Source organism: Sphaeramia orbicularis, chromosome 4 (assembly GCF_902148855.1).
Source record: "Sphaeramia orbicularis chromosome 4, fSphaOr1.1, whole genome shotgun sequence".
NCBI classification, from domain to species: Eukaryota; Metazoa; Chordata; class Actinopteri; order Kurtiformes; family Apogonidae; genus Sphaeramia; species Sphaeramia orbicularis.
Window position 1 is genome coordinate 46702213 of NC_043960.1, and position 26585 is coordinate 46728797.

General features: G+C 40.8%; 1 protein-coding gene across 1 annotated transcript; it reads right to left on the reverse strand.

The window, feature by feature from the left end:
* Window positions 1-5105: 5105 nt before the first annotated feature.
* Window positions 5106-26361, reverse strand: rnf11b (ring finger protein 11b). Its single transcript, XM_030131755.1, has 3 exons — window positions 25778-26361; window positions 9465-9634; window positions 5106-9100 (listed from the first exon to the last, which is right to left on the reverse strand). Exons 1-3 carry the CDS (start codon window positions 25898-25900, stop codon window positions 8929-8931), a joined length of 465 nt encoding a protein of 154 aa, XP_029987615.1. The 5' UTR covers window positions 25901-26361; the 3' UTR covers window positions 5106-8928.
* Between the last annotated feature and the right edge of the window lie 224 nt (window positions 26362-26585).

The following is a 26585-nucleotide window of genomic DNA, read 5'->3' on the forward strand; positions in this document are numbered from 1 at the left end:
TTTGTTGGAGGGACAAGAGCCAAAAACAAACAGGTTTGGAGCAGATTCACTAAAATGGAGGGAAAGTGGAAATGCATTTCATTCTTTTCAAACACTGGAGGGAGGCAGACTAGGATGGAGCTTAGAATCATCATGTTTACGGATGATACGACTGTGGTGGGCCTCATCACCAACAATGACGAAGCCACCTACAGGGACGAGAAGAGCCACCTGGTCCACTGACGTAAGGACAACAATCTTTTCTTGAACGTGGGAAAACCAAAGGGTCTGATCGACTTCAGGAGACGACACATGCAGCATCCCCCACTTACCATCGACAGTGCTGCTGTGGAGTGGGTGAGCGGCACCAAGTTCCTGGGGCTGCACATCACTGAGGATTTCTCCTGGACCGACACCACATCAGTGGCTGCATCACTGTGTGGCACGGGGGCTGCACTGCCCCCTGCCGGAAGACTCTGCAACGCATAGTAGATACAAGATCATCGGTGGCCCTCTTCCCTCTCCTACAGACATTTCACAACCGCCTCACCCTTAGGTCCGTAAGCATTAATAGTGTCACCTCCCACTCCTTCCACTGCCAAGTCAGCATCCTGCCTTCAGGAAAGAGCCCGATCCATAAGACTGTTGAACAGCTTTGTCGCTTAACAAAGGAAAAAAAAAAGAAAAAAGGTGGTGGTGGTGTGTGTGTGTGTGTGTGTGTGTGTGTGTGTGTGTATGTGTGTGTGTGTGTGTGTGTGGGGGGGGGGGGTTAGGGGTCAAAGGACTTGGTGAAAATAAATGATTTGGGGTGCTTATTAAACATTGGTAAGGATGGGGCAGTGCGGACGTGGAGCGGTAAACTGTTCCAGAGTGTGGGAGCACTGACAAAAGTCCGCAATCTGGTGCGGAGGGTGGCCAGCAGGTACTATCAGAGGACCGCAGGGAGCGTGACTGAGTATATGTTTGGAGGAAATCTGTGAGGTGTTGTGGTCGGAGTCCATCTGGAGATTTGTAGATCAGGACTATTCTTCCAGGTTTACTAATACAGATTGTTTTTAACCTAACTTTAGTAATTTCAGCATCTCCTGAGTTGCTTTCTTTTGTTCACACAAGCCAATAATTTGACCATTCTTTTTTTTTTTTTTTTTTTTTTTATGACTGAACTTTATTAACTTTTTTTTGGTTTTGTTTTAAAAAAAAAAAAAAAATAGGCCATACAAAATATGCAATTCCACACCTTAAGCCAGTTATCAGTTCAAGTACACTGAAGACATGTGGACAATCTCAAACAAAAACCCCCCAGAAAACAATAAATACGATGCCAACAATACACATAGAAACGGTTACAGCAGTCATTACTGATCACTGAGTCAAGTTCAAATTCTTGAGCAGGATATGTCATTGACCTGTGTAGGAAAAGTAGCAGGCCCATTTGTCATTGTAATTATACTCTATTTAACAGTCTGTACGATAATTTTTCAAATGCTGCTAGTTGACCAAGAGAGGTATGCCACTGAGGGAAAGCTGGAGTCAAAGGGGCCTTCCACTCCCTTACAAAGAGTTTTCTCCCCAGCCTGATGGCAGTTTGTATCCATTGCATGTGAGAAGAGGGCAAGAAACTCAAAACAGAAGGATCCCCTAGTACATAAAGCCTGTTAGTAAAGGGAATGCCCTGACCAACAACTTTCTCCACTACAGTATGAACAGAGGACCAGTATTCCCAGACTTTGGGACATTCCCAGAGCAAATGCAAAAGTGTGCCACTATCATGCTGGCACTTCCAACAGGTGTCGGTATCCGCTAGCCCCACCTTGTGTAACCTAGAAGGCATCCAGCATACTCGACAGAAGATCTTAAATTGGACCAATCTTGACTGTAATTCTTGCGACAGTTTTTTCATATTCTTAAGAATTCCACTCCACTCATCTTCTGAGAAGCTGAGATTCTCATGTTCTTTTAAGAGACAGTATATTAAGCCCAGAGGCCAACAATAACATTTTATAATAGACTAATGCCTCATGTCCACTTCCAAAAACATTTTTTTATATCCTCCAGAGTATCACAGTTCAAGGGGGGGTTTTGTGAGTGAGCCAAATGTATTTACCAACAAATGTCGCAATTGCAAATATTTCCAAAAATGTTGCCAACATAAATTAAAATCCTGTGCAAGTTTTGCAAAAGATTTCAATGCATTATTTTCATATAAGTCCCCCAATACTGTTATACCTCTCTGAAACCAAAATTTCCCCAAAAAATGGTGACATAGCTATGCAAAGCTTGAGGTTATGCCAAATACCAGCAGCCTGACTGAGGTGGGGGTCAAACTTAAAAGTTTTGGACAGTTTCCTCCATACTCCTTTCAACTGAGACAGGACAGGATGTGACTGGTTGTGAGGGGCGAGGTTAGTAGATAGACTATAAAGTGGTGTAAATGGTAAACAAGTTATGCGCTCAAGATAGAACCAAGGGGGTGCTTTCTCGGGGGGTAAAAACCAATGTGCCAGATGCCAGAAAGAAAAGGCATAGTGATAAATGAGTAAATTAGGCATTCCAAGTCCACCTTTGTCCACTGGCATCTGTAGTTTTCTCAAGTTTAGTTTGGGTTTTTCATTGTTTCATATGAATTAATAACAAAGTTGGTCAAATTGTTTAAAATAGTTCAAAGGAACATTAATAGGTAGAGCCTGTAACAGATAGTTAAACTTGGGTGTACAGACCATTTTTATTACATTTACCTTTCCCCACATGGAGAGATACAGCTGAGCCATCAGCTCTCATCCCACTTAGTAGAGGTTAAAAATTTATTTTTATCAAGTCTGACAGATGTGGTGAGATGGTAATACCAAGATACTTAATGCCTTTCTGAGGCCAAGAGAACATGCCATTTAGAAAGGGTCTTTGGGCAACAACAAGTTAGCTGAAGGGCCTCTGACTTATTCCAATTTACTTTATAACCGTAAATACCTATGAACTTACTTATTATTGTGAACAAAGGCGGAAAGGAATGCTCTGGGTCTGATATGAAAAGAAGAATGTTGTTGGCATACAACATAAGTTTGTGAGAGTTGCTCCTTATGCTAAAACCTGGAAACATGGGTTCTTTACGAATAGCCACTGCTAATGGTTCGAGGGCCAGGGCAAAAAGAAGCAGGGAAAGGGGATCCCCCTGCCTGGTGCCACTACCTTGTTCTACAGGAGGACCTATTACGCTGTTTGTAAGTACAGAAGCCTTGGGATGTGTGTATATAAGCCGGATCCAGTTAAGAAAATTTTTGCTGAAGTTGAAGCATTCCAGGGTTATGAATAATATTGCCACTGAACTCGCCTTTTCAGGGTCCAATGAGATAGCAGCTATAGGAGACTGACTATCTGGAAGTGCTCACATGATCAAGAATAATTTCAGCAATCTATCATGGGTTCAACTCACATGACAAAAACTCAATCAATTATATAAAAGAAAAATGGGAGAAGGAGCTCAATGTGGAAATTACAGATGATGACTGGCTTAATGTGGAAGATACACTAACATCCACTAGTTAGTGGATCTGGAGGGAGTTCTGGAAAAATCTGGTGTGTTTCTTTATTACACCTAAGAAGAAAAGTAAGCAGTTAAACAGACAGCAGAAATGTTGGAGGGAATGTGGAGAATTTGATGTAGATCACACACATGTTTTTTGGAAAAGTGTTGTGTTTTGGGAGATGGTGTGTGGAGTACTACAACAAATAATGGGGTATGAGATTCCAGTGTGCTGTGATGTACTGTATTTGTGTAACTTATCTGATGGAAATGTAGCGGGAAATGACATATACTTGGTTAAGGTACTTTTAGTGGCTTGCCAAAAAGTTATTACAAGGAACTGGGGAAGGACAGAACCACCAACACAGGACCAGTGGATCGCAATTATTGATGGAATATATACAATGGAAAGGGTGACTCATAGGCTGCGACTACATGAAGCTCAAATGGACAAAAAGTGGAATAAATGGATTGTTTACAGAGCTTGGAATGGTGGAAAGACTGGATAATGTGAATTTAATGAAATGTGTGTAATGTACCCAAGCAATGTTGTTTTGTTCGTATTTTGTTGTTTTTGTTAAATATGTGTGTAGAAAATTTCAGTAAAAACTTGAGTGAAAAAAAAAGGTGCCAGTTCTTCAGGAAAGGATTTATAAAACTCGGCTGTAAAGCCATCTAAGCCTGGAGCCTTACTTGAGGGTAGGTGTTTAATAACACCAACTATCTCCTCAGTGGTAATGGGAGAGTTCAGAAAAAATCTATTCTTGAGAAGGAGAGATGGGGAGAAGAAAAAAAGTATAATCCCTCCCAGAAGGAGTCTGCAACCACCAAACATCTACAAGAGCACATGCCTTGGACATCCCCTTAAGAGCAGCATGGACCTTAGAAACATGTACCAGTCCAGAGCTTCAGTCTAGTATTGGGTTCATAACCTCATTAAAATCACCCCCCAAGATAACTGGATAATCCCCCATATCAACGATCTTTTTCTCAAGTTGTCCTAAAAAGGGATCATTGACATTTGGAGCATATACATTGGCTAAAATGATAATATTCCCTTGATATTCACATAGCATCACTAACTTCCTCCCAGCTTCATCTTTGGTCTGTTAGAGACATTTAAACTGCAGGTGTTTACTATTCAATGTTGCCACCCCTCTGCTTTTACTACTGCCACTAGCTGCACCCACAAAGCCCACCCAGCTTACACACAACCCCATGAATCCTGAGGATAATCTGACCATTCTTAAACAGTTCCATCTTCTCCGTGATGACTTCTGATATGACTGTTTCAAAAATGAGAAACTACTGCATCAGTTTGGTTAAAGAACCTGTTGCAGCTGAAACATATTCATCACTGCAATAACTGTCAAATGGAAGGATCTTATCTGGTTGCTTTAAGTCCAAGTGGAGACTTTTTTGTCCAGGTTGTGTACTAACAGATACAGTGATATAGTTCATCCTTACTTTTTTCTCCTTTCTTTATATGTGCTGTCTGGCAGGATGTAGGCCTACCACAGAAGGAATGAAAGGTGGTCAGAATCAGCTGTGCAATCCTTCAGAAAATCAGTGGGAGAGACATGATAGAAAACCACTCCAAACACCACAACACACTGACAATTTATTTATTATCTTTATGACAATGTAGAAGGGCAATTTTCTTGACACACCTTTTGAATTTCTTCACAGCACAACATGTACATTGAGTGTTGAATGACTGCACCACAGCCTGGCAGCAGCATTATTTTGCAGTCCAAACTGTGTATATATAAAACCTCTTTGTTGAAGTTAAGTGGACCCCGCTCTGCGTTTTAGCAGCTGACACCAGCCTCTGCTCATACCTAACCTAAGGCCATGAAGCTCCACCCAACTGATGGAGAAAAAATACAACATAAAGACTTAAGTAGATTAAAGTACTGTGCAAAAAAACTAAGGTGCTGACAGCCACCTCAACTGCCCACAATCTCTCATTAACACACACACAGAAAGCCCAGAACAAACACACACACAGATGAGCACATACTCACATGGATCTCTAAAGGCTTTCACTGTCAGATCTGCATCATGCCCACAGTGCTGGGGGAGTTCAGAACTTCAATGTATACTGACTGTTTTCTGCATAATTCAAGGCGCCTATGTGTTGAAGTTTACAGGCATCGTCCAACATTTATATTTGTGCTTTCATAGTAAACTAGACGAGTGTAACGAACATTTTGGGGGTGACGAGATCTTTCAGATTAGGGATTCATTTTGAGATGTAACAGTCAAACAGGAGAGACAGCTTTACTAATGTCAGAATATCATTGATGATGTTTGTTCTGATGCCATTAGGACCGTTCTGACACACAACCCCTTGATCTGAGCTCCCATCGGTGCCATTCTGCTGCTCGTGGCAGCTGTCAGCTTCACTACTTTCCCCTTTTAATGTTCATTTTAGGTTTAGTTGCATGAGACAAATAGCCACATGGCAGGGAAGCATTTTAATATGTAAAAAAATCTTAATAGGGGAGAGGTGCGGTATGGGATTCCTGACAAAAACTGTTGCTAATACTTTAACCAAATTGGGGGTGTCAAACTCGTTTTAGTTGAGGGGCCGCATACAGTCCAATGTGATCCTAAACTGCCAGACCATTAAAATAATAACATTAACCTATAAATAAGGACAACTCCAAACTTCTGAAAAACTTTAAATTACATTATGAAAGTATTTAAATCTACAAACTATCCTGTAAAAAATGTGACCATGAACCTGAAATAAGTGAAATTTTAACAATAATGTCTCAGCTTGTCATTTACACATGAATTTACATTTCAGTGGATTTACAAAAACACAAAACATTTAGTAACAGGTAGAATACTGACACATTATGACATTTACAGAGACCTTAGAGGTTCATATTTATTCAGGCTAGTCACATTTTTTGTGAAAGGATAGTTTGGAAATGTAAACCTTTTCATGTAATTTTACTTTTTTACGCTAAAACAAGGAGAAAAATTTGGAGTTGTCATTATTTATACGTCATTATGATAGTATTTTATTGATCTAAGCCACTTGAGATCAAATTGGGCTGAACATGGCCCCTGAACTAAAATTATTTTGACACCTTTAACTAATATGTTAATATCTTTAGCGCAAGTTTTGCATTTCAAAAATTCATCCCACAGACCAGAGAAGATGCTTTGGCGGGCCAGTTTTGGCCCACAGGCCGTACGTTTGACACCCCTGAACTATGTCATCGGCTGTTAATGTGTGAATTTTTGACTTTGGTCTTTTCCCATTTACAGAAACAGGGCCACGTACATAAACCTGGGGCCTGTTACCGAGCAGAATTCTTCTGTCCATTTCAGTTTTCAGTAGCATAAAGTAGAATGTAAGGGCATCTTGCAGAAGATGGATGTTATACAGACCACCTAAACCCTTTGGCTTTGGTTTGTTGATGATTTAATGTAGACTCTTAAAACAGAGGTCGTTTTAAGACTCAATCACTGAAGCCCTGGATTTGTCAATCTTACAATATCTGACAATAAGCTTACTTTGTTTTCATCTCTGGTTTTATTTGTTCTTTACTTTGTCTAAGACGATTTACCTATAGCAGGACTGAGCTGGAAGAACTGTCTTACAAACCATAAAACATGAATTCACTTGGCTTTTTAGCACATTTGTAATAATAGTCGGATGTATGTGGGTGATTTGATATTGATAAGAATATTAACTTGTTCTTTCACTTCTGTCCTTCTTGGCTTTGGCTACAACATTTGTGTTGCTTTAAGCCAGTATTATACTTTTAAATTCCTCCATAAAAACATTTAAAATGATGTTTGTTCCTCTTGTCAGACATCTGCGGATGATCTCCACATGCCCATGTGTGGAAGGGCTCATCCAATAAATCCTAAATCTGGGTTTGGACTAACAATGTGGGTTCAGAACCACCTTCATGATACCACTACACTGTGGCAAGCCAAGTCACAGAGAGTGATCCTGAAAGTGTTGAAGTTGCTTTGGATACAGGCCCCAGATTTAGTTTCAATGCACGTTCAGAGGCTATGAGGAGATATTTGTCTTTTCTGTATATGACAAAAACGTCTTAGATTAGAATACCTTACACCACCTATAAATATGCATAAATCTTTATGAGTCCTACCTCTTGTTGAAATGCCATGATTAGGAGCAATAACTAGCCCTGGAGTTAATTCAGTAGTTTGGATTAAGTTACCAGTATTAAAGTGTGTACTCACTCCTGCTATACTAACACTGAGGCTGTCTTAACTGAACAGTGTATTGAGAATGTTTTGATAATGTAAGTAAAGTGAATAACAGACTTCAAGTGAATGCATATGTTCAACTCCTGTCGTGAATCTGACAAAAGTGCAATTCTGTCTAATTTGTGTGAAAGCATGTACATGGTTTGTTACCAGTCTAACAGGGATTCTTGTGCTTTGGTCAATAATCTGATAACTCACGTGACTGGATGAGTAAGGACGTCATGGTGAGTTAATAGTGTGATAGTGATGACGGCCTCATCACCATCACGAGTGACTACAGCACATTTTGTCTTTTTTTTTTTTTTTTTTACCCCCCCCCATGTCTGTGTTGCTGGTAAACACTGGTTCAACAGAGCCCTTACGCTGACTGACAAAAAACACAGAACAGATTTCACAAAACCACGGGATAATCAGTCCAAATCCAACAATCAATCAGATTTTTCTCATCACATATCTATACAGACAGATGACTGACAAGAGGTGGAAGCCTGTGGTACATCTGCACAATACATCAGCGTGTTCATTGTTTTGAACCTAATATCTGAATGTCTGGAGACAAACCATCAGGCGGATCAGAAAGTCTTCTCAAAGGCTCTTTTTTGTTTTTTACTTTTTTTGCAGTATTTCAGCAATGCAGCAATCACACTTAAACATAACTGGCAGCCTGCAGCCATCGTAGTGGTCAGCTGTCCTGCATCCTATTTCAGTTTGTTTCCGGAAGAAGGGGGGTGGAATATAGGAAGTGTGTATCTGGTGCTACTGTGTGTACTTGCATGTATAAAAGCAGATGTTGAAATTGTTCCATAATATTAAGTGTAAACTGTCATCCTCTTTCTCTGACTGCCAGTGGTGATTCATCCTCACAGCCTTCATCTTCATTTTCCTCTGGTTGCTCCTTAACACCAATGCTGTGTCTGGTCCTTCAGCCTTTTCCCAGATGCAGTCCTGTCCAGCAGGCCAACTGAGGAACTGTACATGACCAAACACACACACGCACGCACTCAGATTCACTCAACACATATGCTCACTGCTTTGAGATCTCTCCCTTACGAATACAGGATGTAGTTAGTAAGACAGAGGTTGTGTTCTGTTTCCTTTGTGTGCATATTGGACGTTCATGTGGTCCAGTCTTGTTCACTAGGTTGAGCGCTGGAGCATGTGCAATGTTGTCAGTTGGTTTCATAAGAGGAAAGCAGCGCAGCGTCCACAGGCTCCATGCAGGAGGGACAGGTGAAGGACCTCATCAGCCAGTCGTCTATACAGTCCATGTGGTAAATGTGCATGCAGGGCAGGAACCGGATGGGGTCTCCGTACACAAAGTCCATCATACAGATGACACACCTGCAGATGTTGACACGCACATTATTAGCACATCAGTTTAGGGATGATACATGGCCAGGGCTGTCACCATAAGGCCACATTTTAATTACAATTTTTGTCTTCCTTGTATTCCTGTTATAGTAAAAGTATACTTGAATAAACACTCATTTATTAAAGTATCCACTGTTAGTAGTTGGAGTAGTAGTATTAATAGTTAACAGCTATGGGTAGTTATACAGCAGTTCTAGTTTTTAATCAGTTGTACTTCAGTTTGCTGTGTATCCATGTGTCTCTCAGTTAATTTCCCCTCAACCCTCTCAGGACCATCCAAACAGAACCTTTAAAAGCAGAGCTGTGACTGACACCACATCTGCTTTCTACTCACTCTCTGATCTTCTTCTCGGAGCCGTCCCTCCCTGGGTCGTACACCCCCTTAGGAAGGTGCTGGATGAGGCCGATGCGCTGGGCGATGCGGACCTGCTCCTCCTCTGTCAGCTGAGTGGCCAAACGGGCTTGGCTGGGCGTTGGGTGGTAGACAGGCACATGAATCTGCTCCTGCACAAACCACAAAGATGACATCACATTAACACTTCACATTTACAATATGGACATATTTAGATTTGTCATTTTAACATGGTTGTAATAACCATACATGTCCATTTCTTAGTGTTTGACTCAAAATATACTGGGTCTACGTAAAGAGCATTAAAAACAACTTCAGTGCTGACAGTATAAGATTTACTGCACAAATCTTGCAGTAGATCAATTGTACCAGGTTTATTCAACATAAAGTCATAGTGCTTCTTATTACTTAGGTTATTTTTTGTCATGAGAACATGAAGATGCCAAACTAAATATTGACTTTGCATTAAGATCAGATTTTTTTTGCGTCTATTTAATACAATACAATGTATAGAGTTTTGGGATTTTCTTGTGTTTGAATGAAGAAATAAAACCTAACTTTAGCACAAAAAAATAAGTGTGCAAGGGGAGAATTATACTCGCATCTCCTTACAGATGATGCCAATGGCCACCTAAGTTTCAATTCTATGTAGACTGTCTATTCTGCAAAGACTGTGGAAATGTCCCTGGTTATTTATTCTAGTCTATTGAGTCAAACTTCAGTTACCGTGCATCTCAACTGCCTAATTCCTTTATTTCGAGAAAACCAGGTGGTGTTCTCATTTCAGGTATTACTCAAAGCGTGACTTGAAGATGAACCACACACTTATCAAACTTTCGCTCTATGAATGCACAAACACATTCCAGGAAGTGTGGGTATAATACTGAGAAATCACTGAACCCTGTTACCGCATGCTGTATAATGAGGAGAAGTATAACTGTGTGCACAGGTTACTGTAAGAGGTTCAACTTAATGTTTTAATCTGTGTACGCTGTACAATTAATTCTGAGGTATACACTCCTGTCATGTTGGTGAAACATCCCACACAGTAGATGGCAGTGTTTCCCTATATACTGATCTCTGTTCATGACAAACATGAAAACAATACGAACAGTGAGGAACAGTCTTTTAGAAAGTCTGCCAGCAGTACTTAAATGTTGGCGTTCGTAACCACATTAGAAGATGTCAAACTGTAAGGAATTCAGTTAAAGTGACTAACAGTTTCTGAATGAGTCAACCAAGAGCAAGAATAAGAATATTACAGCCATCAAAGCCCCATGTCTGTATTCATTTTAAAATTAGGGTTACACAATAGAAACATAGTCACAATATCAGCCTGTGAAATTACAATAAATAAACAAATCACAAAATGCTACAGTTTAAAGGTCCAAGGATTTGAATGATCTGGTTGTAGGATTGAGGGAAAAAAAAAGAAAAATACAACCTCTGTTGTCTGGAGATACCTTAGGTTTAGCGATACACACTAGGGCTGCAACGACCATTTGACTAGTGGACAAATAGTCAACAGCAAAATTAGTGGATGACTAATTTAGTTGTTGACAGATTGTTAGTGACGTCATGCACTTTTGTTTAAGGAAAAATGCTTATTTTCTTGCTGATTCCAACTTTCGAGTATTTAGTTGTTTTAACAAACTTTGCTCGGCACTGTAATTGTTATGCATAAAATGTATTTTTGCTTAAAGCTGCGTTTGAGTCTTATCACTAATTTTTCTTCAGATTTGTAACACCCGAGTGATAGCCTAATTATCACTAATCCATTAGTCTTTCCGTGCTTACACACCTAAATTGCTTCCCTCATGATGAATGACTTTGAAGATGACTCCATCACAAGCAATCCATTTGTTTTACATGCCAAACAGATACGTCACTCAAGCCTTTTTTAGACATTTTGTCATGAAGTGCATTGTGGGAATAGGAATTGCACGCAGCTACAGCAGCAACAAACATGGAGACAACAAGCAATGAAACTGTGTCCACTACCGGGTCAGAAGAAATGGAAGGAATCACTGAAAGTCAATTGTCATCTTATAATACGTGATCGTATTAATGATCATGAAAAACAATATTTTGACATCAGTTTCATGGCATTTTCGGAATATGTCATTGTGTAGGCTTATTATACACAGAAGCAAGTGAGTGGTGAGGGCCCAGCCATTCCCCGTATGCTTGCAAGGTGTGTATGATCCCATATTATAAGTTGACAAGTAACTTACAGTGATTCCTTCCATCTCTTCTGACCCGGTAGCAGACACAGTTTCATTGCTTGTTGTCTCTGGCACCCCTAATTTTTGGGGCATTTCGCTGGGACCGAGGTTACATTCTACCTGTTAGGGTTAGGATATAGGAGTGCAACGGTACACATTGTACCGTTCGGTACACCCCTCACATTTCAGTACGAGCATGTACCACGGTACGGTTCATTTGTCATTTTCAAATGACATTCCTGGACAACTCGCATTTATATTAGGGCTTTGCAAGACGACTGACTTATGGAATTCTACTGTCATTGGTTGGAGCCAAATGCGGAGCCTGGCTCGTGCAGTATGTCCGGAGCTGGACACAGTGAGCCCTGGCCCCAGCTGGAAGCGGCGTGAGCCGTGAGTGGCGAACCTCGGCTTGAGTTGAGTTGGGCACAGCCCTTCTTCCAACTACCCTTCTCAATATTAACATTACTATCCACATTAGTCAAACCTCCTCTGTTGTTGCCCCGATTTGTTATTATTGACTTTCTTCTTCTTCTCACAAAACTTGACTCTTCTTCCTGGTATTCGGCCAGTATGGTAATTAAGAGAGGCGCTCTGGTGGACTGATTGAGAAACGCTCATTCCAACAGACAGGAGGCATGGAAGTATGAAGGCAGTGATGCATAACAATGTTAGAACCTCATGAACCTATTTACATATATAAAAGGAACATAAATGAGCCTTAAGGCTCTCCATCAGCTCTCAGTTATGTTTCGGCGCACAGCCAGGCTCTGCGTCCGAACCATGCTAAACCATGACTCAACCGTGACTCGATCCCTATTAGGGTATGATTGGATTTTGACACCGCGCTGACACAAGAACACGCATCAAACACGAAATGCTCCCCAAAATAGGAGTCCCTGTTGTCTTCATGTGTGTTGCTGCTGCGGCTGCGTGGAATTCCCATTCCCACAAAGCACTTTGCGACAAAATTTCCGAAAAGGCCCGAGTGACGTATTGGTTTGGTATGAAAACAAATGGATTGCTTGTGATGGAGTCATCTTCAAAGTTGTTCATTGTGAGGGAAGTGAGTCAGGTGCGTAAGCACGGAAAGACTAATAGATTAGTTGTAAGGAGGCTATCATTCGGGTTTTACAAAATTGAAGAAAAATTAGTGATGGAAGTCATACGCTGCTTTAAGGGAAAAAAAGATTTGTTGTTGTTGCTGCAATATTGGTAGAATATTGAAATGAATATTTGTTAAACTTTGTTATGCATTCTAATTGTGCACCAAATGCAGCATTTCCGCTGGGAAGATTTTGCTGTGGTGCAGCACCACAGCAAAATCCTTGCCATTACATCATACATTTCATACAAAAAAATCACCGTTGCATTAGACTTATTATAAATATGCATAATATATAATAGCCCAGGACAAACCTCCTGTCCCCTCAAATGAAAGTTTGCAAAACTTCAGGAGGTAGGGAAAAAATAAATGAGCGTCAAGTTTTACACTTTCGTTTTCTGTGAGCGGCAGTCCACTCCATCCCGTACCCCCCCCCGACTGAAACGCATGCGCACACTACCCCACCCCCCACCCCCACCCGACCGAACCATGCGTGCGCACAACACCACACCAATAGAGCAATTCCACAGGAAACACTGAAATGTTCTTGTTAAAGAAAATTTAATTGGTGCAGTAAAGAAAAATAAGAGCTATTGCTTTGCAGTTCATAATCTGACTTGTCCACTAAGCTTATTAAAATAGTCATTAGTTGCAGGCTGTGGAACACATGCAAAAAAGCCACTATATTTATTTATGTTTGGTAATGATGAAAATAACAGTTGGCTGCAGCCTTAAATACAACAAAGCACATAATAATAATAATAATAATAATAATAACAACAATAATAATAATAATAATAAACTGTATCCAGAGTACATCTGAGCGTTTTCCTCTTCAGTACAACTTTGTTTTACAGCTCTCACTTCGTGGTTTTCTCTTCCTGCCGTCCTCCACCCTCACATTCTGATTCACTCTCCATCCAGTTTCTACTGGTTTGGTACAACTTCCTGCTCTTGCTTTTGAACCCACACACTCACCAACATACATAGGAGGAGTCTTTCTTTTTCTTTTCTTATTCACTAAATCTGCTGCATGTATTGAGGTGAATACCTGTGTGTGGACCAATAAAAATACAGCAACACAGAGTGAATAAACACAAGAAACAAGCTGGAAACAGCATGGCCTCATATATGAGCAGCAGTGACATATGGTCAGGGGAGGCAGAGCCATGACAAGAAAAAACAAAAAAAATAATGCTAGAATAAAATAAATGTTGATATTTGTCCACTGATCCATACTATTCCATGTGATTCCAATAATTCTGATTATTTTACAAATCAAAATTGCGGAATGTCTGCATTTCTCATTCAAATACAGGGAAAAGATGAATGGTGCAGCAGCAGTGAGCTGTGCCTCACTTTAGGTCGCTTAATGCTTCACAAACTATGCTGGCATTCCATGTAATTAGAGTGCATTTCAAACACTTTGATTATATGTCCTAACTCTCCATAGTCTGGGTAATGTATAAAATGTATGTGTGTAACTTGTTCAGTCTAGCAGATCAATCATAAAACTGCATAACAAGGCCCTCGGTGAGGCAGCCAGGAATACTGCCTCATAGCAGAGGGCACTCCTGAGCCCACAGGTCAAGTTCAGCAATTTGTTTATTTTTCCTTCTTGCCCTGCCTTAATCTCAAAATGGAAGATTACATATCCAACATATTTTGATTGAAAATAAAATTTTGACCTTAAATGAAATATGCGTAACTGGTGACATGACCAGGGTGTACCCCACCTTTGCCCATAAGTAGCTGGGATAGGCTCCAAGTGATCCCTATGACCCTAGTGAGGATAAAGTGGGTTCAGAAAATAAATGAATGAATGAAATATGCGTCACGTACGTATGTATGTGTAAAGAATGATGATATGATTCATGAAACATAACCTGTTAACTGTTGCCAACCAAATGGTGAATAAAATACTCTTGGGTTCATATATTTGTAGATCTGACTCTGAAAGAGTCAGTGCCTCACCAACCATGAACCTCACCAAATGTCACTGATGGGCAGCTGCTAGACAAAGGCTTTGACCAACCATAAAAAAGTCTGTAAAACTTTATATGATCCACACAGATTCCTGTTTGGGGGGGGGGGGGGGTAGAAGCTAAAACCAGCTACAGATATTTTTGACCTGAAAATACCTCTCATGTCCATCAGCTCCATACTCAGCAGCTCAGGTAGAAGGTTACTGTGTCAAACAGTAACTGGGAAAACCCTTTATGATCAATGGAAATGCAGACTTAGATTTACTTAACTTCATATTAATGACACATGTGGACAGAGCGCACCCCCCTTCAGTTCTGTGATTGGATCCACTGGCCCGGTCATGGATTAGTCTAAGTCACTCTAACGCCATTAAGCAGCTCCTTCCCTAACCAGCCATACATTCACATGACCTTTGACAACAAGCACAGGAAATACACCTGAATGAACCCCAGAGAACGTACAAAGTTAACAGGAAGGAAACACTGCTCTGTCCGACTGGTTGACTAAAAGTTTATCAAAAGTCATCGTGTTTGCTGTCCTTAAACATGTACAGTATGGGAGGATGATGAAGGTGTGTGTTGGTCGAAACAAAGTCTTTTAGTTATTTCTAAGTGTAAATATTCATCACCACTTAAGATATACACATTCTAGGATATTTTTCCTTTTAGACATAATATTACTTACATAGGTTGATACTATCCCTATGATACAGTAAAAATCGAGCAAAAATTGATCAAATTACATGTCTACCAAGGAGAGAAACGGAGCAGATTAATATGGAGGTGATGACAGGATGTGGTTATCTGTACCCTGAACAGTAGGGTGAAAGCCAAACACGCCAGAACTGTATACAAAAAATAAATAAATACATCAAATAAATAAATAAAAAACAAAACGCTTCACAATCCTAAATTCGGGCCTTGATTCAGGCTTTTACTGTAAAAATAACAATTGTTAAAGTAATAAATAACTAAATAAATTAATATAGACCTAAATATGAAACTAATTGTAAAGGCAGTTCTGGGTATCATTTTAATTTGCAGAGCTATTATTTTTCATCACATTGACTAATGCCATTTGAGCAACTTCATCTTTGCCAACAGCCACAACAACAATAGCTGGTTCATTTATCTGTTCACTCCAATTAAACCAATTAATCCATGTACCTCTAGTCTAATTTAAGGTCTGACCCATCATATTTCTACCTGATTAATTGTTGCAAAGTAAATTATATTGTTAGAATGTGTTACATTTGCAGCTGCATATTCATGTGGAGATGATGAAAAGGCTGGTGCTGTGCCTCCATGAGTCAGCACAACTTTAGTATCTGAGGCAGACATGGGGGAATAAAAGCTACAGACAGGGCCTCAGTGTGTGTGTGTGTGTGTGTGTGTGTGTGTGTGTGTGTGTGTGGGGGGGTTAACTATGCACTGGTCAGCAGTGTCATTGTTGTCATTGCCTCGGCTGCCTTCTTTACAGGGTGCGACAGCTGGACTCTGACCAGTGGTCATTTAGTGACCACAGGTTGACCAGAAGGAAGAAACCAGGCAGAGACAGCCAACTGGGAAGAAATGGGAAAAAAAAAAAAAAAAAAAGGGGGGGGGGGGGTTGGCAGGCAGTTGGATTGAAGTGCATGATGTGGGCATCTGATCCAGACATACAGCAGCAGACAGTATCGTCTATTTAAATAATCATTTATTGGAATCAAAGAAAATGGCAGTAGATTAATCTATTACAATAAAGGGTAGGAGCATGAGAGGAGCTCTACTGGACACGGGGATGACAAGAGACAGGCAGAGTGAAGATGGGGGGTAACCTCTGTCTGATTACAGGGCACTTATTTCAAGTTTGTTGTAAATAAGTAGGCTAAATGTGGTTCCAATGGTTCACTCTCAATTTCCGATTCTACAAACAGTAAATGCTGTGTTGAGCCATTTTCCCACTGACTGATACATTTCATTGCAGTTGTTGTATTAGTTTACAGCTCACAAAACATGTCTAATGCCCTGTCCAAGTTAGCATGGATATTCCTCTAGACAAATTTTTTTTTTTCCTGTTTTTTTTTTTTTTTTAATTCTGTCCATATGCCCTTGATTGTACAAAATATCTGTCCACACAATGAAAAAACAACTGCAGTTTAATGCAAACCCTCAGACAAGCCACTGGACTGAACGGGAGACACAGACACAAAGGCTCTAACATGAAAATAAGCAGCAACAAATAGTACAGTTATAAACATCATTTGTCTAAAGTGTCAGTTCTGGTTGTTGAAGTGCATTCTTTTGATGATGTGGATTTGTCCATAACGCCAGTCCAGTCCAGCCTAGTCTGGTCTGGTCCCAAAGGTATTGATGCTGACCTCCATGTACTGCAGGTCATACACTGACTTACACACCTGGATTTGATGTTTCAGGTGCAGGTTCATTACATAAAGTAATAACAGACAGGTAAAATGGAGTGGGATGCCATCATTTTCCATTTTCCCTGAACACACAGTCTTCACTAGGAAAGGCATTTTAAAAATCATACTTAAAATCCTAAATTGTTGTATGTAATAGCAACCCACTGCATTCTTTTGTGGTCTCTAATGTGAGAGTCACAAAATTGGTTCCAAGTTGTTGAAGTGAAAAAACTAAAACACAGTTTTCTTATAGAGCAGTTGGAGGATATTGGACTGATATGGGAAAGATGATACAGACATCACCAATGACTGGTCAAAGATCAACTTTGTGATGACATATAGCAAAAACAAAATTACGTGCTCAAGTTGTGCTGATGCATTGGACTGAAATTTTTCTCAGCCTCACTGTATCTGATGAGGGGAATATTTTCTTTCCTTCTGGTTGATGAACCTGTAGTGCAACCTAAACAGCGTCAATGTGCACTTAAGTGGAAGCAATACCAGAAACATGAAGCGGTCGCTGGCTCTGAAATCTTAGCTCTTTGTCTATGGGCCTGCACAGTAACAAAATCTGTGAACAAGACCTGCAGAAACCTGCACACAAAAATACAGCCTGCACACAGTATATCACACAGACAAGTTCAAGGTCCACTGGACAGGATTTAGGTTTGTTGGTTTTTACACAACTACTGAACAGTTTTGGAGCCGTATGGCAGCTGCAGACCCTGTTCAGTGACTGTATGTCCTTTGCTGGTTTGTCTCATCCCTTTTACATGACCCATTAAGGAAGACATCGTTGGATACTGCAGTTCTGGTCTGGTCTCTGTAAGCGGTCCAGTCCTGGCTTTAACCATGATACTACCATCTAGATTCAGAGCATGCGAGGGGTCATTGGAGTCCAGCGGTGTTATCTGCTCCCTCTGTAATGTGATATGCTTTTCAGGCGTTCTCTAAGACCATTTCTGAAACTTTGCCAGAACTGCAGTGTGGACATTAGGGGGATTTAGGAGGATGTTACTGCAGAACTGGAACATGATAATTATTCATAATCATGTTTTTATTAGTGTATAACCACATGAAATTTTGAATTACTTTATTATTATTAGTAGTAGTAGTAGTAGTAGTAGTAGTAGTAGTAGTAGTAGTAGTAGTAGTAGTAGTAGTAGTAGTATTATGGTGTGAAAATGACCTATACTGACATGGGTCTTTGTTTATGGAGTCCATTATGTTATACTGTCATGTCTCTCCAGTAGATCAGGACAGACTTCATTTTCTTCCTTGTTTCTGTTTTACAGCAGGTGGAGTCAGTACTAAGGTGCATTATCACCCATGTTTGCAGAGTTAATATCACTACACCTAAAAAGGGCAGGATGGACCAAACTGACAAAGGCTGAATGGTGTCCAGTTTCTACTTGTCACCGTAGGATTAGACTTATTATACACTGGGGCACCATAAAGGAGGGGTAAACGTGACAAATTCATGGGGCCCAGCTTTTGTGGGGGGCCCATAGAGCAGTGGAGGGGGTCCAGTGGATACAGGTTAGAAGTTGTGAAAATTTTGTGTAAGATTCACTGTATAATAGAGGCATAGAAGCCAGGAGTCAGACATTGAAAGCATGTTAAGTTTCAGTTTTCCGTCACACCAGCATTAGTTACGCTAGTTATGGACCACACCATTATGTATACAACTGCTTCCCCCAACCACCCCACGCCGCTCTGACAGATCAACAAGATACCGAATTTTATGAAGGGTCCACCACGTTTACTTTTCATGAGGCCCACAATTGCTAGTGGCGCCCCAATATATATTATAATAGGCCAGCACAAATGTTCTCCCCCTCAGGTACGCACGGCACGGACCGTACCGTACCGCCCTGTATATCAGCCCCCCCAGCCCACACCAAGAGATCAATTCCACAGGAAACACTGGTGTCATGACTTTAGTACATGTCATACAGTGCAGTAAGCTGAAACAAGCTGCTTTCTATTACTTTTAAATAAAGAAAATGAAGTAGTCTTATAAGCAGTCTATCGCTTCTTCTATGGATGTTCTTACCTTAACAGATGTAGACACGACTCACTGCCTACCACTGTTGTTGTTGCCATGACCATTCAGAAATACTGTTTAGTTTCGTCTCATCTCGTCATCTGCTCCATCTCCTTCTCTCTCTAGTCTCCACCTTTGACGTCTCATTAGAAACCACCACCAACGAAAAGTTGTGTTTCCCATACCTTCACACCAAGTTAGCTGAACTGAAAGCAAACTGCAGACAGTAACCCTCTGATCGTCATGGCAGCGCAGTCCTTTCACACACACAAACTCTACTTCATAGTAGCATCTATTATAGCTGTATATGTGTATGAAAAATAGAGGCGGGCCAATTATAGCGTATCACCAATTAATCAACATCGGTCAAACATATAACCTATGTATTAACATTTTGCTGCACAGAGAATTTTTCACTCTGCTCTTGTGTGTATGTGCTGCCCGAAGAGTTAGAGGAATAGTAAAGTGTGGTCAGTTTCACTTTCACAATCAGTGACCGCTATCCCTCCCCACTCCGACAATCACAGACCACTACTCCTGCCGTCTTACGAACTACACCCCTGTCTGTGCGCTTCCTGTGAGCCTCACAATTTCATTCTGCAGGCGTGCCTGGGTATTAACACTGTATATTAATTGTTGCTTACATTTTAAAGAATGATTCACCAAACAATTTTTATGTCACTACTTATAAAATATACTCACGTTTTCTCAAAAGTCTGCTCTCCTCAGCATAAAAACTACCACATCTACAACCTGTGGTTCTCCACGGGTCACATGCTAGCCTAATATAAGACTATTATACAGCATTTTAAAGTTATGTAAATTATCTTTGTGAGATAAAGAAAGATACAACTGTTAATTCACATGTCCACCATTATCCAATCATCACCGTCGCATTAGACTTATTATACATATGTATGATATGTAATAGGCCAAGACAAACGTCCTGCCCTCTCAAATGAAAGTTTGTGAAGCTTCAGGAGGTAGGGAAAAGATAAATGAGAGTTAAGTTTCACTTTCACTTCCGTGGGGGCATGGTCCACACCGCCCCAAACCCCCATAGTATTATAAGTAGGACGGAAACCAGCCGAGCCCTGCCCACCCCACCGCCGCTGTGGAACCAAAAGGAACCAGAACAAGACTATAAGAAATAGAAAAAAGTGTGGTCAGGACAAAACCAGCAATGTGAGGAAATGATCAGAGCTTAGCAGGTGAGTGAGTCACTTTAGCTAACAATGCATTAAGAACTATGCTAACATTTTGCTCGTATATTTCTATTAAACATACAGCACCATGAGAAGTGATTGTTAATTAGTTAGAAAGTAATGTGTAATCAGAACTGTGCAGGGGACAGAGTGGAGGAGGGAGTGTGTCAGTAAATGATGTGTGAATGTGAAAAGCTGTCTCAAACTGGAATGTAAAATGTGTTCCTCTGCTTCTGTGGCTCTTAGTTCTAAAAGTCAGCAAAATTGACAAACCCAGTTTTAACTCCCAAAACCCCAAAAATCCACAGCAGCCCCCAGGACAGATTCTGTGAGATAAAATGTGATATTAGAAATGGTAATATGACCTTCTTTGTGAAAATCTGGTTGGAAGTTTGATGTCAGAAAATAGAGTAGAATCCGAGGCACTAAAAAGAGTAACAAAAAAACCAAACAAAACACAACTCATACAGTTATGTGTTGGCTGCAGTAGATGTTAACTGTATGTAATGTGTAGTAATGGAGGATGAGTGACTTTTCAGTAAAAATACTGTGCTGTAGTGAACAGATAACATCCTAAGCAGCAATATTCAGAAAAAAATTTGTAACTCAGTGATTTATAAAGTTGTGAGTTGTTTACATCGTGCTTCACGCAGTTAACTGTAGCATGTCAGAGACATCTGGACATAATTGGATGGGTTTAGAAAAAAAAAGAGCAGTGCTGAAAACTCTGACTTTTTAACTTTAAATAATTTTAGGTACTTATATATTATGTGTTTCCATTTGACATTAAACATGAATCCAGAAGAAAAATTAACCTGGGAGTAGCACTTTAAGGCTCATGGAAGACTGGGGGATTTCAAATGTAACCATGGACCAAAGGTAGAAACACACATAAATCCCCCCTTCATCTCAAATACAAACACAAGGGGACAGGGGGTTGACTTATCTCCTGTAGCCCAGTCCCACAGCCACGAGTCAGCACAGTCTCAGCAGCTGCTTCCAAATCACACAGATACAATATTAGGACCACAAATGCAACTGCATTCCTCTGTTTCGCATCCTCACTGACTGATACGAAACAAACACACAGATGCTCTTTGAAATCATTTTGACGATACATTAAATGGTCCACTGGTCTAAGTGGTTCGCTCAAAGGACTCATGCACTCAGCTCACAGCATTTTAATCCATCAATTTAACCCTTGTGTCCATCCAGTGACCACAGAGTAGCATCAGAGCAGAAGCAGGAAAAAAAAAACAAAAAAACAAAACAGACATGGACGGCAATATTCTAATACGGCACAATTACGGTCAAACAGTAATTGTGATCTAGGATCAAATGACCAGAAACATGTAGGCACAGAATAATCTACTATGTCCTTCTGTGGTTAAACAAGGGCTCCAACACATTCTTGGACAAAATTAAAACTCTTCCATGACTTCGAGGACTGATAATATAATTTCTATGACCATTCACAACTTTTAAGTAGAGGTACAGAGGAGTACTGCTATTGCATGAAACTCGAACACCTTTTTTGTTCTCGAAGTTATTTCCATATTAACAACAAAAACCACAGTTATTGAACTTTTTCTAATGATGGATATATTGTAGATCCAAAATCATGCAAAGTGCATGGTTTTCTGGTCAAATAACGAAAATAAAAAGCCATCCGAGCACCAAAGCTTTCTAAAACTTAAAGACAACCCTGAGGTCTGTTCTGTTTTTACATTTTTCTGCAGTGTCTTTGTACAAATCTGTCAGGCTTGCACTGTTGTTTTGAGATTTACAGAGAAAATTTAGAGGTGCAAACTCATCAGGGGTGAAAAAGCTGACAAAGATGTGAACATGCTGTGAGAGGTCTGGGGGGGTGGGGGGGTACACTGATAGCTTTAAAAATACCAGGCCTGTCTGAAATGTCTGACTTTGAAACCCACCTTTGTAAATGTCTGTGTTCTGATTTTGACATTTTACACATACTCTGGTCTTTATGCACACTTATTGTACATGTGAAAATTATTTCTAGTACATCTAATGTTGGTCTTATATGGGTGGCATTCCACTTTTGTCAGCTGAGGTTTTTCATGACAGTGGGAACCCAGCACTGGCGTTCCTTCTTGACAAGACATGCCACGTCACCTGTTGCCCAGATCAGCAGATGTATACGACTGCTTTACAGTCACTTGGTGCAGTTTTAGTACCATCTGTATTATGCATCACACATTCTTTGAAATCATCCTTTCAACAGATGCCAGCTGAAATGACTGAAACATGGAAGTGGAGCAAGCGGAGCTCCGCCTGGCAGCGGCAGCTGCAATAAACATGACGCGGAAACAGCTGGAGCTCCGCTTCCCTCCAGCCATTTCTGCATTTCAGCCATTTCCGCGTTGCATTTGTTGCAGCCATATAATATCATGTGGTAGCACTGCCGCTGCTAGGCAGCTGCGCGAACCTCGGCTTCCCATAATGCACGTCATGACAAAATTCTGAAGATTCCTGAGTTACCTCCCGGCTCTGTTTGTAAATACATGGTTTGTTTATGGTGGATGGCACTTTGAAATTGTTCACTGTGAGGGAAGACATTCAGGTGAGTAATCACAGAAAGACTTACAGATTTGTGATACTTAGGCTATGACTGGGGTTTTATACATTCGATGAAAAATTGATGACGAAAGTCTCCCACAGCTTTAAAGACATGAGAGGCCACTTACTGCATCAGGTAGAGTTAAATAAACAGCTTGGCCAAAGAAAAGTAACTGCCTGGATTTAACTAAGCAAATAGTTCAGATCCTTCCATTGGTAAGTATTGCAGTGGTTAACGATGTTTCAGCTGTAACAGGTTACTTAACTCTAACTGCAGTAAGTAGCCTCTCATGTCTTTAATGTCAAAAAGACTGGACAATGCCAGGATTCCCCCCTTTAGCCTTTACCACATGTGGCTCTCACCACATGTTCTTAGTGGTTATTCTCAAAAAATTCAAATGAGTTAGTCATTTTAAAACTGGCATAAGGAAATAACAAAGAACCTAATTAATTGACTGTCCTAGTTAGAGTATGGTGAAAGTTAAGTCTAAGTTCATGCGTCCACTGTCTCGTTTCATCCAGGAAATGATTCAACAGGACCACATGCGCCCTTTGTGGAGCAGTGCATCGACTCAGCTCCAGATGCAGGAATTCAGCCTCCTGTGATTCACCACTGGCTATAAATTCCTGGGATGTACGTCCTGATGGGTGTCAACATGACAAAGTGAAGAAAGAGCAGACGTTCGGAAGCCTTAGGGCCAGAGTCTGAGGAGTGGCACGACACACAGGTGTTCCAGTCATACCACAGCAAGATTTTTATTTGTCTTTAATATGAATAATATTAAAAAAAACAACAACAACAACAACAACAAAAAACACGTCTCTTGGTTTCAGTCTTTCAACATTACTCTAAGTTTTTTTTTTACCTGGTGGTTACATCACATTCAGCCAGTTATGGTTCATTTTGTCTCACTCAGAAAGTTTGAGGAAGACTTAAAACACACAGAGGAGAGTCTGGAGGATGGTAGCGCACAAGACAAAACTTATACCAACTAAATAAAATTGAGGAAATTACACTGTCACTTTGATTTTAGAGTTGTCTTCAAATATAATAGGAAAAGGAGATTTTTTTTAAAAAATGGGTTCATCATTTCTCTAACATCATCTATTCTAACATCCCCATCTCAGTCCTGTCTCGTTATTTCCATCCTATTTTATACTGTCTCTCCTTCTGTGTTATTTTTTGTACTGGCTATTACAACAACCCCAGGTTTCTTTCTCAACATATAAGCTTAAGCTTAGAGTAAGAACACAATGGGCTAGTCTCGTTGAGGAGCTCACTGTTGAGATATTCAGCATCGTGTTTGTCCTTCATGACCAGTAAACATCAGCCTCTTTCACTGTGACACTACTCGGCACCAAACTTCAGTATAGGGTTCTTCTTCAAGCACACAAAGAACTTTGAAAGAACGTTAACGCTGACTATGATCAGCCTGTGCTGTGTTCAGATGATTACTGTGGTCACTGGAGGGGTGGGGGGTGGCAGGTCTGAAAGAGGCCATTATAAGAAGGTTTTAACCTGTTAGTTATCCCTCTTGTGAAACTCAGTCAATATGAACAAACTGCACACTACAAAAACAATGCTTAGTCACAGCTCTTCCATAGAAATGACGTACTGCAGAAAACCAGACATGCCTCTAAACCACCCAGAGACAGATGAACAATGAATGTTGGATTCAGGCAGTTTAGACAAATAAATGACGAAGACAATGTTACTAAGAACTGACACTCCTGGCTTCTAAGCTTCTGTGCCTCAGAGTACATCAGGAGAGTCACATATAAAACCCTGGTGACACAATCAAGAGTATCTCACATTGCTGGCACAAGATAAAAAAGATAAACTTTCAGGACTTTAGAGGCTCTGTTCACCATTTCTGATGGTTTATTGGCCTTTTCTCAATTCAGGCTCTTTTATTAGCCTTTTAACATTTTAAAATCGATTCACTACCCATCAACTTATAATTTCTACAACAAAAAAACTCATGCAGCAACAGGACATTGTACACAGGTTTATTTATCTTAAATCTACAGATAAGGCCTGGCTTAACCCAGTAACAGGTTGCCATGGCCTTACATAACACATGCCAACACAAAAAACACAGGAGACCAAGCTAACTGTACATCATATTCATAGATACAGTTTGGCCCAGTGTGAGTCTAATTCAGGAAATAAGGACACTTGACAAAGTTATGGGCCTGGGGGGTGGAGGGGCAATGAAAGAGGCAGCTGAGAAAGTTATGAGACTGTCCCTTTTCCAAAACTCTCTCATTGGGTCTTGATCCACAGGACACAATGGATGCCTGTGTTTGTTCAGTTAATGCTGAGTAGGAGCCAAAACTGCAGGGTTAAGTGCTGTTGGCTGTTATCAGTGAGGAATGAATCACAATATGACTTCAGGGAAACGTAGACAGAGATGGACCTTTGGATAGAACAAAGCGGATTAGTGTCAAAGCCAAGCAGAGACGGGTCAGTGGGCCGGGTGTGTGTGTGTGTGTGTGTGTGTGTGTGTGTGTGTGTGTGTGTGTGTGTGTCTGAAAACAGCTGATCCAGACCCACATATGGTTTATGTACCGACCGGTTCCGATAATTAAAAGCTTTTTAAAAGGCAGCTTTGACCAGCATACGACTGGTAAACAGGGCCAGACCTGCCACACATCACACAAGTTCGTTTGTTTGACGTGTTTCTATTACACCTGTGAATGTGACCCGACGGCTCCAGGTCTACAACAGCCGGGACAAATTTACCTGGTATGGGGGCGGCGGCTCCTGGTCGGGGTCAGCTCCGTCTCCGTAGCTGGCCCGGTCCGACTGAGACTCGTGTAACAGAGAAATATCATCGGAGGTCGGAGATTTCAGACAGTTTCCCATCTCCTCCCTCGTCGGTCAAACTCTGCCGTCTCCCTCTTTCGATGTCGTTTTATTGACGGAGGATTCCACGGGCCACTTCTACCGATATGTCACTGGATGAACTTGTTTAAAAGGCGTTTGAGATTACGGTTACCTGTCCTCTCCTCTCCCAGACGACGGGAGGGCTGCTCCGTTCAACAACAACAACACATCCCTGTGCTAACAGCTTTAGCCACACAAAGAACTAGCCGCTAACACCGTTAGCACTCACCAGGGAGCATCTACTCGATTAGCGCAAAAACCTCGACTCAAAACACGTCATGGTATTTCATACACGCGACGGCGGTGAGGTGAGGAACACAGTAATATCCCTCATTTATTATGACAAAGCTAGCCGCAGTTTTCCCCTCTCTGAAACCTCCCTGTCTGTCTGTCAGGGACTTTCCAGTTTGCAGCTGCCGAACAACGACAAAGGTGGTGATGTAGCAACACGAAGCCCCGCCCCATCAAGACAGCTGGCCAATGAACTTCCTCGTACGTCCAGGAAGCTTTTTTCACAAGCCAATCATATTAACGATCACATTGCCCTTCGCTAAAAACATAAACACAGGGCAAAATCGATAAAATGAGTCTTTGTAATTGCAGTTTCAGGGCACTTTTGCTTTTACCACTTCCAGCATCAAAATACCACATAATGACCCATTTT